The following is a 14,470-nucleotide window of genomic DNA, read 5'->3' on the forward strand; positions in this document are numbered from 1 at the left end:
CTTACTTTTACATTAATCGGAGTTTCTTGTTAGTTAATAGTAGTTACTAGGATGTTAATAGTGCATTAGCCATTTGTTCTTCTGTGGTTATTCATTAATGATGGAACATTATTCTAAAGTGACGTGGCTGAATGTACAATACACAAACATAGTAGCACAGCTCTGCAGAGAGTTTTTAAGCTGTACTTAAAGTCATTATTCTTGTTGAAGGCCAGTATGAAATGAAACCACTTCCTCTTTAAAGTTAGCATGATTTTAAAAACAATACTCATTCTGAGGACCACAGCTCGCCTGTCAAGACATACTGACCGATACAGTGATTGATGGATTTAGAGAGCATTTATGGAAATGTTAAACACAAAGATATTCATAACTGGACCTCAAACTCAGAGTCACGGCCAGGATGGAGATAAAGATCAAAAGTGCAGTAAGAATAAATTTAAAGCAGAAATGGTATAGCAGATGGTTTTGTTAACAGTATCAATAGTGTTTGAGGAAATTATATGAGTCACATACAGTTTAAGATATTTATTTTAACAACAATATGTGACCCTAGACCACAAAACTTAAGTCGCTGGGGTATATTTGTAGCAATAGCCAAAAATACATTGTATGGGTCAAAATTGTTGATTTTTCTTTTATGCCAAAAATCATTAGGAAATTAAGTAAAGATCATGTTCCATGAAGATATTTTGTAAAATTCCTACTGTAAATATATAAAAAACTGAATTTTTGATTAGTAATGTGCATTGCTAAGAACTTCATTTGGATAACTTTAAAGGTGATTTTCTCAATATTTAGATTTTTTTGCACCCTCAGATTCCATATATTCAAATAGTTGTATCTCGGCCAAATATTGTTCTATCCTAACAAACCATACATCAATGGAAAGCTTATTTATTCAGTTTTCAGATGATGTATAAATCTCAATTTCGAAAAATTGACGCTTATGACTGGTTTTGTGGTCCAGGGTCACATATGTCAGTGTTTCTGCATTTATATTAAAATGTATTAACATGGAATTATATACTACTTGCTTTTTTAACATGTTCTTGTTTGACTATTTTACTGTACAGCAACATTGTTACTGTATAGCAGTAACAATTTAGATCTGTTCACGTTAAATCATATTTTATTTTTACCTGTTTTTACAGCGTTGTGTATTATAACAAATCACACACAACTCTGTTGTAATGTATTGTAATGGTTGCTTAAAAATGTGATTTTCTCTTTTGGTGATTCTGCTTGTTAACATCAGGTGTCTTCAATAATGATCAATCATCACTTAATTAATCAGTAATTATCTCATTAACTTTAACTCTGCTTCAGTGTTGATTTGACACTCTTCAGTGTTACTTGAGTGCGGAGCCAAATAAAATATAATTTACTGCTATTGTGTAAATAATATGTAATCATGCATCCATTAAAAAAAAAAAAAAAAAAAAAAAAAAAAAACTGTCTGATTACGAGTATTTTAAAGTGCAATTTAATCTAATTACAAGTAATTATTTTTTTTTGGTATCTGATTATGTAAACTAGATTACATGTAATCAGTTACTAGCCAACTCTGATTTTGTTTTACTGAAAGAAAAATGTTCTTTATTTCACTTTTCTGCCTATTTACTTCTGCTATAGCTTATGATTGACTCATCTTTTCAGTACTGGTACATGGGCATTTTTATTTATTTTTATTTTTTTTCTGAGAACTCAAGGGAAAGTCAGTGCCTCCTCAGAAAAAAAACATTCAAGCTTTAAAGGACTTGAAAACAGTTTAGTGAAGTAAGCAGTTTCTGGGATTTAAATGGGATTGTTAAATGGGATTGGTTTAAAAAAGATTTTACACAGAACCTGTTATAAAACAAACATTTGTCCCACTTTATATTAGGTGGCCTTAACTAGTGTGTACTAGTGTAAAAAAGTACAATGTACTTATTGTGCTCATATTGTATTGCAAAACACTTTTGCTGGTACTGAGGTGGGATACGGGTAAGGTTAGGGACAGGTTTAGTGGTATGGGCAGGTTTAAAGGTGGGTTAAGGTGTAAGGGATGGGCCAACAGTGTAAATATAAATGCAATTACATAAATTAATTACACTCTAAAAAATGTTGGGTTGTTTTTTTAACCCAACTGCTGGGTTAAGCCTGTTGGGTCATTTAGTTGGGTTGTTTTGCTCAGTGTTGGGTTGTTTTTGTGTAACCCAACATTGGGTTACTGATTTTATCCAATCAAGTGACAGTTAAGAGAGTAAGCCACTCCCCCTACTCGACGAGCCAAGCGCTACCTTCGCGGCCATTTTGAATCACCTCAGGAACAACCGTCCTTCAGCGACGACAGAAAAGGTATGTTTGTGGGTTTTTAACAAGAAGTAAATTTATTGGGCTATATGCAATTTAATTATCATTAATTATTACTACTACTGTTTTTTTTTAATATTATTATTAATTTATTTGCTTCGCCATAGTTTTAGATCGACATGTCCGCATCACTTTCACTTGCGACTTGAACGCAAACATAAAGCTTCTTTTCTCATTGAAAATGTTGAAAATATTTTTAAATCATTAAACATTCACGAATAACATCCGAAGTGATTCAAGAAACAGTAGCCATCCTTGTTGTTTCTGTAATACAGTATTTTCTTTTTTCTTGGACAGTATGACACTGCAATTAAAACGAATATCAAAATAATATAAAGTTGGCACTGATAAAATTGTTATATTAATGTGTCGCAGTTGAATGTTTAATTTCGGTGTATATGTCAATGTGGATATAAAACTGTGGCGGGGTATATGGAATTGTAAATTTATTTAAAAAGTATCGTCATTGACATCAGCCTATCGGCGATCTGCCTGCATATAGTCGATACACGATATTATCAACTATCGGAACAACCCTAATACAAACTTATATTGTGTTTTTAGGAAGCATGGTTCAGCCCAGGACAAAGCCACACTCAAAAAAATATTTCAGCCCTTAATTACGTACAAAGTTTCCATGCATTTAGATTACATAGTTTTAACTTAAACAAATCAATTAAACTTAATGTGATTCAAATGCATCAGTTTTACGTAAATGAAACAGGTAAAGTTGATGTAATATTTCCCAGTGTTAAACAAACCCTGCTCAGTGTTCATGTGTTTCCACACTACACTGAAAAAAATGTTATGTTGAATTTACTTAATTTTATTACGTCAAGGGGTTGCACGAAATAAATTTATCTAAATCCAGATATATTTTTTAAGTTGAGAGAATTTATATTTTATAAGTTGAGTTTACTTATATTTTATAAATTGGTTGTACTTATATTTTATACATTGAGTTTATTAATCTCTTTTCCACAAACAACATTACAGTTTGACTTGATTTCTGTCATATATCCACAAATATTATTTGAGAACATCTAAACAGAGGTTTAGATGTTTTATTAAAAAAAAAAAAAGTTTCATTTGACCTCACCATCATGGCGAACAGGGTTTACTTTAGTTGGGCTCTTGAGCCTTCACTTTCTTAATATAATTTTTTTGTTCTTTGGTTGCTGTAATTGTGTTTACAGAGCACATTTGTTATAGCGCCAAAAAAAAAAACAAGGGGAGGGCCTTATTAAATGTTCTTGGTTAATTATTATTGATGGTGTAATCATGATCCAGTGGTCTGATTTGCTGATATCGTTCTATGGTTTACCTCTTAGTTTCATGATATTTACAATAGTTGTATGAACTCTTACTATTACTACTTTAAGATCTCCAGCATTACTCAGACACACACAGACATCAAGATTCAGCATATGAATCTCAACAATGGTGACATTCAACAGCTGCATGCTGGGAGTCATGGGTGAGTTTTATAATCTGCTGTTACCCAGCATGCAGCTGTTGAATGGCACCATTGTTGAGATTCAAATGCTGATTCTTGATGTCTGTGTGTGTCAAAGGGGCACCGTAGATTTCAAGGTTTAGTGTATAAGATAAACATCCATAATAGTTCATACACTTGTTGTAAACATTATGAAAATAATAGACTAACCACTGCATGAGATCAGTGCATCAGGCCACTGGATGTTAGTGATTTCCCCACAAATAAAAATTAACCAAAAACACCTAATCAGACTTCTTTTTGGCTTTGTTATTTTGCTGTAATAGATGTGCTTCATACACATAATTATAGCAGCCAAAAAAAAATAAAAAATCAAAAGTCAAGAGTCCAACTAAAGTAAACCCTGATCGCCATGATGGTGAGGTCAATTGAAACATAAAAATATATATATATATATATATATATATATATATATATATATAAAACATCTAAACCTCTGTTTAGATGTTCTGAAATAATATTTGTAGATATATGACAGAAATCAAGCCAAACTGTAATGTTTGTGGAGTTGTTTAATCAGAGATTTAATGTATATTAAATTTATTATATTAAAGTTCATTTTATCTTTGGCTGTGTCTGATTCTTGTGTTTCTCTTTCCTTCTGTGATTCTGCTTGTAAACAGCAGGTGTTCATCATTATTGGTCAATCATGACATAATGATCTTCTTAACTCCAACACTGTGTCAATGCTACTTGAACACTCTGTAGTGTGGAAACACATGAACACTGAGCAGGGTTTGTTTAACACTGGGAAATGTTACATAAACTTTACCTGTTTCATTTACGTAAGACTGATGTATTTGAATTACATTAAGTTTAATTGATTTGTTTAAATTAAAACTATGTAATCTAAATGCATGGAACTGATGTATGTAATTGAATTAAGTTTAGGGCTGAAATATTTTTTTGAGTGTATATGGAAATTAAATGAAACTTATTTTTTTCTAATTACTTTTAATTGAATGAAATTAACTTGTTTTAAACAAGGGCAGTGAATTTGAAAATTAATAATAAAAAATAAGTAGAATTAAATAACACATTAAAATCAGTGAAATTAACCAGATAAAAACATGTAACATTTACAAGGGGTCAGAATCATTTTTTTCAGTGTACAGAGTGTTCAAGTAGCATTGACACAGTGTTGGAGTTAAGGAGATCATTATGTCATGATTGACCAATAATGATGAACACCTGCTGTTTACAAGCAGAATCACAGAAGGAAAGAGAAACACAAGAATCAGCCACAGCCAAAGATAAAATGAACTTAAATAAATGAAGACATTAAATCTCTGATTAAACAACTCCACAAACAACATTACAGTTTGACTTGATTTCTGTCATATATCCACAAATTTTATTTCAGAACGTCTGAACAGAGGTTTAGATGTTTTATTTTTTTATTTTTGTTTGTTTCAATTGACCTCACCATCATGGCGAACAGGGTTTACTTTAGTTGGACTCTTGACTTTTTCATGTTAATTTTTTTTGGCTGCTGAAGTTATGTGTATGAAGCACATTTATTATAGCAAAATTAAAAAGCCAAAAAGAAGTCTGATTAGGTGTTTTTGGTTAATTTTTATTGTTTGTTAAATCATTATCACCCAGTGTCATGATGCACTGATCTCATGCAGTGGTTAGTCTATTATTTTCATAATGTTTACAACAGATGTATGAACTATTATGGATGTTTATCTTATACACTAAACCTTGAAATCTACAGCATCAGTTTGACACACACAGACATCAAGAATCAGCATTTGAATCTCAACAATGGTGACATTCAACAGCTGCATGCTGGGTAACAGCAGATTATAAAACTCACCCATGACTCCCAGCATGCAGCTGTTGAATGTCACCATTGTTGAGATTCATATGCTGATTCTTGATGTCTGTGTGTGTCTAAGTAATACTGGAGATCTTAAAGTAGTAATAGTTACAGTTCACACAACTACTGTAAATGTCATGAAACTAACAGGAAAACCAGTGAACAATATCAGCAAATCAGGCCACTGGATGATGATTGCAACAAAAATAATAGTTAACCAAAAACAGTTAATAACAGTGACCAGGGCCCGAATATTAAGGCTGCACTTCGGACCTACCACTGGGTTCCGTGCTCCGCGCACACACTGAACACGGTGTTGAGACACGCGTTCAGTGAGAAGAATGCACCAGAAGGCATCAAAGACGTGCTGGAAATGATAGATAAGTGCAAAAGCCTCGTGACATTTCTGAAGAGAACAGGTTCTGTTGCAAGTTTAGCGCACACTGTCCTTCAAGAATGTGAAGTTCGATGGAACAGTAAAGTCGACATGCTGGAATCTATATTAAAACAGTACAGTGACATCAGACAGCTCCTGGAAGACAAAGGCCAGTTGCATCGGATGGAGGGCATCTTTCAAGACCGGCTCATGCACTTGATTGAATTCCTCACTCTCTTCAAATTAGCCATTAACGAGCTTGAAGGAGAAAAATACCCAACAATTCACATGGTGTTACTCTGGTTTTTCAAACTTAAGAGACACTCTGAGCCCAAGTTTGGAGATCCATCATACATAGTCCTTCTCCGTGCTCGTGCAACCAGCCTGCTTGATGAGAAGATGCTCCTAACTTCCACACACAAGGTCGGCACCTTTCTCTGTCCCAGATTTAAATCGCTGAAAATGTTGACTCCAGACGACAGACAGGAGGTGAAGAGACAAGTGCGGGAGCTTATAAGGGAAGAACCCAGTGTCAGTCAGAACGCAGATTTTTTTATCCCGCATTACCTTAGCACTTAAACTGGGTGTGCGCTAACGAGTTTAATATGCCCATTGTAGATGACAGCGGACGAGGGAAAAAGCAGAGGGTGGACTTTGGAGAATGGGAAGATGAGACACCCATAACCATGGATGAAGTGGAAGAGTACTGTTCTTCAAATTTTCAGTTAGATGAGTCCTCAGAGGAAAATTTGCTTTCGTTCTGGGAGAAACAAGATCGCCTATTCCCACGACTGCAGCGCCTTGCAAGGAGAATCTTGTGCACTCCTGCAACAAGCGGTGCGAGCGAACGCTCATTTAGTGCAGCAGGCCGTGTTTTAGAGGCGAGGCGGAATCGTCCGAATCCTGGCACAGTAGATGCTATTCTGTTTTTGCACAGTGCAAAGGAAAAAGCCAAGTAAGCATAACATAGCTAGCATTTAGGCTGAATTGGCACCGTTTTTGTTACCTATCGTCCTTTTTCTATCTGTATAAGTGCCTATGAGTTTTTTTGGGAAATACAAGTTCTTAATTGTTCTCTCTCTTTTTTTTTTTTATCTGTTTGGAAAGCATAATATTCCGTATTATTTGAATAGATAGGGCTAATGAATTTGCCGTTATCCAGTCATTGTGTGTTTATGTGTTGCGTGTTGCAGTGACAGAAACGGCGCTATTCCCATTAAAGTCTGAATGGAGTAAAGACTGTTTATTTTATTGAGAAAATGTTGGCTAATCTGACCAAAGACAAAATTTGTTTTATGAATAAATGTTCATTTAAAGCAGCATACGATACACGTATTATTTTACTATCAGAGATGCGCAGATTAGCTCTAAAGTCATTGAATCTGCTGTTAAAAATGAAGAATTAGAATAATTAAAGTGACAAGCGGGTGCGGGTCGGGTGCGGATATCTATATCAGAGAAAATTACAGGTGCGGGCGGGTGGCGGGTGGCGGGTGGCGGGTGGATGATTTGTTTAAAGCCGCGGATTCGGGTGACATTTTAGCTGATCCGCGCATCTCTACCGCCCACAAACAGTAAAATTTCCATGTGGTTTACCTCACATGGAAATTTACATGTACATTATACAGAAGCCATTGTATCCTACACTGTGAGTAAAATTGTTTTATATTCACTTCCAAAAGATGAATCTACAAAGATTGTATTTTCTAGTGATCGTTCAAATACGTCTTTAACAACTAACCGGCTAACTCACGCTTGTGTAGTTCTGTTGTTCAGCTGTGCACCCACTGTAGTCTGACAATTTGTGATTGATGCAGCTTGACTGTCTGTCTGTCTCATTAGTTGGAGTAATGATAAAGGATGGCGCAGGAAGTGGCTTTCACACCGAATGCGGAAAGCGCTGTGCTATGAAACCCATTCGTTTTAATTACTTCCGCTGCGCAAGGACGGCTTGTTTCTGCCGCACAAGACAAGAATTAGTTGTTCAAATGAACTTTTGCCGCTGAGCTCTGAAGTTGTTCAAATGAACTTTTGCCGAACGCGTTTTCCGCGTTCGGTGTGAAAGCCGCCTTAATGCATTATAGAGGTGTGCCCGGTTCGCTTACATAAACAAATTGCGAGCACTTTCCACGGTAGACCGTGCTAACTTGTCGATCAGCCACTTCAGCCATTTCATCGTCAGACTCTGGCTCGAATTGGTATGGTAAAATCGATGCCATCTTTTCTATGTATTGACAAGTATCCAGGGCTGTCAGTCAGTTATGGCAATGGGCGTTTCGTTCTCCGACACGCTGTACGCGGTAAACCAATCATAAAGGACTGTGCCATCTGACCAATCACAGCAGTGAGGACTCACGGAAAGGAGGGGTTTAGAGAGACTGATTCTTCGAACTGCTTCGCAGGAGTCGTTTACGAATCATTTAGAAATGGGGTAAAATGATGTTTGTGAATGTTGATCCTTTATAACAAATAAATAGTGTTTATGCTGGGATGGTAGGCAACACACAAGTTCACTATTTCACGTAAATTTTGTGGATGTACAGAAAAAAAGTAATGTAATGAGTAATGTAATTAATAACTTTTGAAATAAAGTGATCAGAACAGTAATTTGATTACTTTTCAAAGGAGTAATCAGTAATCAGTAATTTAACTACATTTTCAGAGTAACTTGCCCAACATAGAATGGTTAGTGTGATGGGGCTGAATTCAGACTGAGAGACATAACTTTACAGTTTTTTTTAGAAGAGTATTCTTCACATGAAAGGAATACAAATAAAAGCTTACATTATTGCCAAAAATCACAGACACTATGCACATTTTGTTAATAATTTTCTAAATACTAACTCAGTGAAGTGTTTCAGGGACATGACAAAATGCTTGGTTTAAGATAGATATTAGATATTATTTTATGCTTAAATAATAATAATGATAATAATAATAATAAACTATTACAATTAAATCATTATTTTTATTCATTATAACAGGCATGCCAAAGTATTGTGAAAAGCTTCAAACAATTAATTTTGGTGAACCACCACTTTAGAAACTGAAAGGGGGACTGAAATATTACCGAAATACACTGGAAGTCTGTATCCTTTCAAGGCCAGAGTCAAATGCACTTCCTGTGTAATTTTAGCACTATCATAAGAAGAGCAGTCATCATTCTAAAGATTACAGCTCTTCAGTGAAGATGTATGACAAGATACAGGAGCAAATCATGGATTTAGAGGTCATCCATGATAGTGATGGAGACACCACTGGATTTCGAACAACCAGTTACAGGCAGGATAAAGGAAAAGATCAACAGTGCAGTAAGCAGAAAGTTAATTTAAAGCAGAAACTGTGTCAGTGTCGGTGTTGTTTGAGGAATTGAGAACTATTACATTATATGTACAATTACAATCACTGTTTTCTCAATAACAAGTTTAATTTTCTAATTTTGTATTAAGTGATTTAACACAAAATAATTTTGTTTAGAATTTTTATTGTGAATTGTTTTGCTTTTTTATTGTATAACATAATTATGGTGATATATCAGATTTTCTGTATCACACTGTGATTATAAAAGAATGTACTCTCTAAAAAGGCATGTCTAATATGTTAAGACAAAGGCAGATTACCTAAAAAGCTTGAATTAAAACACAACTTCTAATAATACAAACTGTATTAACTGATTTTCCATGTTTTTGGTCATGTTTGTCAGGAGGAAGTAGATGTTTGGCGTTGATCACAGTGAGTCTCGGGCTCATTTGTGTTCTTCTGCTGGTCTTCATCATACTGCAGCACATCACCATCACAGCAGAGAGAGACATGAGAAAGAGTTACAAGAACACAGTTGAAGAGTTCAATCAAACCATCAACAGCTTACAGAACAATTACACTGATCTAATGAATGAAAAACACCAACTGCAGAACAACTTCAGCTCTTTGAGTCAGAAGAAACTGGAGCTGGAGACCAAAGCCAAAGATCTGAATGATGCGAAAGACATTTTACAGAGGAGTTTTGACTCTTTGAATAAGAAGAAGCTGGAGTTAGAAAGCAAAGTCACTTATCTGGATGAGGAACTAAAGAAAGAATCAACTAAACGAGGTCGGTGCATATATATAGTGCCTTGCGAAAATATTCAATCCCCTTCATGTTTTTTTGTTTTTGTTTTTTGTTTTATGTTTCAGCCTTATGGTAAACTGCCTTAAATTACACTTTTTCACATCACTCCATACACCACAATGACAAAGCACACAACAGAATTGGGACAACTTTGCAAATTAATTAAAAATAAAACACATTGCATAAGCAATCATACACAGCAAAAAGCCCAGTGTTAAATGAACTCTCCTGGGAGGTTATTTGGCTTCACACTCAAGAGTGTTAAAAATAATACTGAAGAGTGTCAAATTAACACTGAAGCAGAGTTAAAGTTAATGAGATGTGATTAATTAAGTGATGATTGATCATTATTGAAGACACCTGATGTTAACAAGCAGAATTACCAAAGAAAATCAGATTTTATGTCACCATTACAGTGATCAGTGTCACTCATTAATCATCAATTGGGCTCTTAACATTTACATTTCTAATATTAAATTTTGTTTGACTGAAGAAGCCAAGAAGACAAGTCATCAGATATGAATATGTTTTAACATAATCATTGTTTAACTTAAAATCATTTGGAGTATAATCTGTGAGTTATATTTCTTTTATTGAAAATATAACTCACAGATTGGACTTTAAACCAATTCTGTGGCTCAGGTCAAATTAAATTTAAAAAATTAACATCAGCCTTGTATTTTGGAAGAATTTTTTACAAGCTATTGCAATTTAAAAAAAAAAGCTTTTTTTTTTTTTTTTTTTTGTTTTGTTTTGTTTTGTTTAGATACACACAGACATCAAGAACCAACGTACGAATCTCATCAATGGTGACAAACGGCATATTCAGATAAACAGATCAACTCTGGACATCACAAAACAAACTACTAAAAAGTCACATGAAAACAGCAAAAACAAAAGAAATTAGTAAGAATAAAATAAATTAGAAAGACAATTCATCTCATCATTTATTCATGTTGCAATGCATGATGGGAGTCATGGATGAGTTCTGATTGACTACAACATGCTTTTTGATTGTCACCATTGTTGTGATTCTCACGCTGATTCTTCATGTCTACGTGTCGTCGTTAAATTTGATTTTGATAGAAGTAAGTTTTAAAAACATTTGTCTGATTATAGATATTATGTTGTTTGCAGGATTGATGTATTCAGTAAAGAAAATTCTAAGGTTATGGCATAACATAATCATGGCAACATAAGTGCTTTTTCTCTGTTTCCCCTTAAAAAATCACTAATTATCTCATTAACTTTAACTCTGCTTCAGTGTGGAGCCAAATAAACTCCCAGGAGAGTTAATTTAATACTGGGCTTTTTGCTGTGTGCCTTTAACTCAATACTTAATTGACGCACCTTTACAGCCTCAAGTCTTGCTCTGTGCTTAGGGCCATTGTCCTGTTGGAATGTGAATATTTTGCTCTCCCTCTCTCTCTCTCTCTCATATATTATATATAGAGAGAGAGAGAGAGAGAGATGTATACCGTTTTATCAAATGCATGTCTTGTGTGGTTTAGGTTGGTTTTTCTTGTCCAATGAGGAGAAGAGCTGGTCTGACAGCAGGCAGTACTGCAGAGATCGTGGTGGTGATCTGGTCATTATCAAGAGTGAAGAGAAGCAGGTGAGTTTGTGTGAGTGTCTATTACTAAATGAGAGAAATCACACTTATTCCTGTTTTTATTCACACACAGAGGTTCATTTCTTCACTTACCATGGAGAAAGTGTGGATTGGTTTGTCTGACACAGTGCACGAGGGCAAAATGACATGGGTGGATGATTCACCACTAAATCAAGGGTAAGTGCTAAAATCACTGTGTGTTGATTCATATATTTGTGGTCCTGAAAAACTGAACATCTGATACATATCGTTCAGGTTTTGGCTCAAAGGTGAGCCGAACAGCTACGGCGGAAATGAGGACTGTATTGAACTGAATTATAAAAGAGAGCAGCCGGGATGGTCACCCCTGAACAGCTGGAATGATCAGTCATGCTCAGAGAAGAGAAAAGGGATTTGTGAGAAATCCCTTAAGTAATAAGAAATCTTATTATGGTTTTGCTTCTGTTGTCTAACATAATCATTCTTAATGTGAACATAATTGACTGAATCCCTTCCTTTTAAATAACGATAAGCTGATATGCTGACATTTGTTAGAAGGAAAAAAAAAAAAAAAAAAAAAAAAAAAAAAGCATAATTTTCTAAATGCTGCAATAATTTACTGTTTCTCATGGGGTGAATTAGGCTGACCTGAGACACTGTACCTCTGCTTTTGAGTTGAATTGTTTGTTTGAATAAAATCTTCTATTACCGTCATTACCAAAGTAAACGTGGCTTTTTTTTTTTGGCTTCTTCATGTTGTACTTCCTCATTGTGTATCTGCTGTGTTGACCTGCTATGGAGAGATTTCCTCCAGTCCAGCAGGATGCAGCAGAGAGCAGGTTTATCAGACTGAAGTGATCAGAGAGGAAGACAAACGTCAGATCAGACACAGCTCTAGCTACTGGGCATGTGCACGTCAATCTAACGTTATTTTTGTCACAATGTACTACAGTAATTTTTTTTATTTATTTATTATTATTATTATAGTAAGGGCTAAGTTTAGGGTTGGGGTAGGTGTAGATGTAAAAAAAAAAAAAACAGTCTAAAAGCTAAAACAGTTCATTTCATTGTTAGTTTCAGGACGGAGCTGTATCCCTTTTAGCCACAACCCACTTGCTGCTGCTGGGTTTCCTATATCATCAATATAAAGGTCCAGTTTGGTCTGTTTAAGGCTCTTTGAGTCCATTTGAGTGTTCACAGATTTTTCTTGTTGGCTTTTGAAGCTGATAACATGTGGTTGTGTGCATAAATATAGTAGTACAGCTCTGCAGAGATTTTAAGTGTGACTGAAAGTTTTTATTCTTGTCAAAGGTCAGTTTGAAATGAAACCACTTCCTGTGTAGACTTAGCACACTTGAAAACGACTAGTGACTATTCTAAAGATCACAGTTTATCTGTGAAGACGTACTCTAAGACAGTGAAGAACTGAATTAGAGTTCATTTATGAAAATGTTGAATGGAGAGATATTGAAAACACAACTGAAACTGAAGCTGGAGACCAAAGTCAAAAATATCACTGCTGAGAAAACAATTACAGATCAACTACTAACTCTTTATATCAGAAGAAACTTGAATTAGAAAGTGATCACCTGAAGAAAGAATCTAAACAGTTGTTGTCTCAAATCTCAGCCAAACAGTAACTTATAACCAGCCCTGAACTGAGCCAGAACAAGCTTTTTTTTTTTCATTGTCTTTGACAACACTGTGCAAAAACACATTTTTTGAGGCAATGAAAGCTAAACAAAAAAACTTCAAATTGAAGAATCAATCAGACATCATGAATCAGTAACATAAAGTATTTTGCAGAAATGCATGCTTGGTATTAATATAGTAAAACGCATTCATGATTCCCAGCATGCACTGCAGCTGATCTGTTTGAATGTTTCAGACCAAACATTTTTATTATTGTCATTGTTTTGAGTTTGATATATATATATATATATATATATATATATATATTTATTTTTTTATATTTTTTTTTTCTGAAAATGTTAAATAGGCTTTATGAAAATTGCCCATTGAAGTTTTTATTAAATTGTTTTTCTCTGCATAAGACTCTAGTCAATTATAAGGCTCACATATAGATTTTCCTTTTTTACTGAATTTATCTTTGTTTGATATAGCATGAGCTGGAAATGTTTAGTTTTACTTTAGCATAATCAGTGGCACAGTTTAACTCCAAGAGACCACTTTCCCTTTTTTTTTTTGGAAAGCCATATTTTGAAAGCAGTTTATTCAAGATTCAAAGTGATTGTTTCCAAAGATGCACCACAGGGTGTTCTTTTGAAAGAATATTACGCTCAATATTATTCTGATAAGTCCATGAAACTGTTTTTGAGTTGAATTGCTTTCTCTATGAATAAAATGTCCAATAATCAATAGTTCCATAGTAAATCTTTGTTTATATTTTATAACATTCTTGTGCATCTGCGTGACACATGACTATGGAGAGATTTCCTCCAGCCCAGTAGGATGTAGCAAAACAATGTGATTATTCATGAGCCCAACAGCTAGCTGCTGATAACGTGGTCTACCTGTAGGTTATTAGAGTGACGCGATCAAAAAGAAATGTCATCTTTCAAGTTAATGTTACATAGATGAAACACTTTACATTTAAGTAACTTTTGCCTTTTTCTTATTGTTGGACCCCATTGTTGTTAATAATAATTCATCCACCAGCCTATAATTCTCTAAATTAT

The 14,470-nt window shown here is 34.6% G+C and overlaps 1 protein-coding gene across 1 annotated transcript; it reads left to right on the top strand.

The window, feature by feature from the left end:
- The first annotated feature begins 281 nt into the window (after positions 1-281).
- On the top strand, positions 282-12,467 carry LOC127158356 (CD209 antigen). The gene is made up of 6 exons (XM_051101508.1): positions 282-427; positions 9,209-9,383; positions 9,776-10,162; positions 11,692-11,795; positions 11,866-11,969; positions 12,048-12,467. Exons 1-6 carry the CDS (start codon positions 404-406, stop codon positions 12,205-12,207), a joined length of 954 nt encoding a protein of 317 aa, XP_050957465.1. The 5' UTR covers positions 282-403; the 3' UTR covers positions 12,208-12,467.
- Positions 12,468-14,470: the final 2,003 nt, after the last annotated feature.

Source organism: Labeo rohita, unplaced genomic scaffold (assembly GCF_022985175.1).
Source record: "Labeo rohita strain BAU-BD-2019 unplaced genomic scaffold, IGBB_LRoh.1.0 scaffold_1475, whole genome shotgun sequence".
Classification (NCBI taxonomy): Eukaryota; Metazoa; Chordata; class Actinopteri; order Cypriniformes; family Cyprinidae; genus Labeo; species Labeo rohita.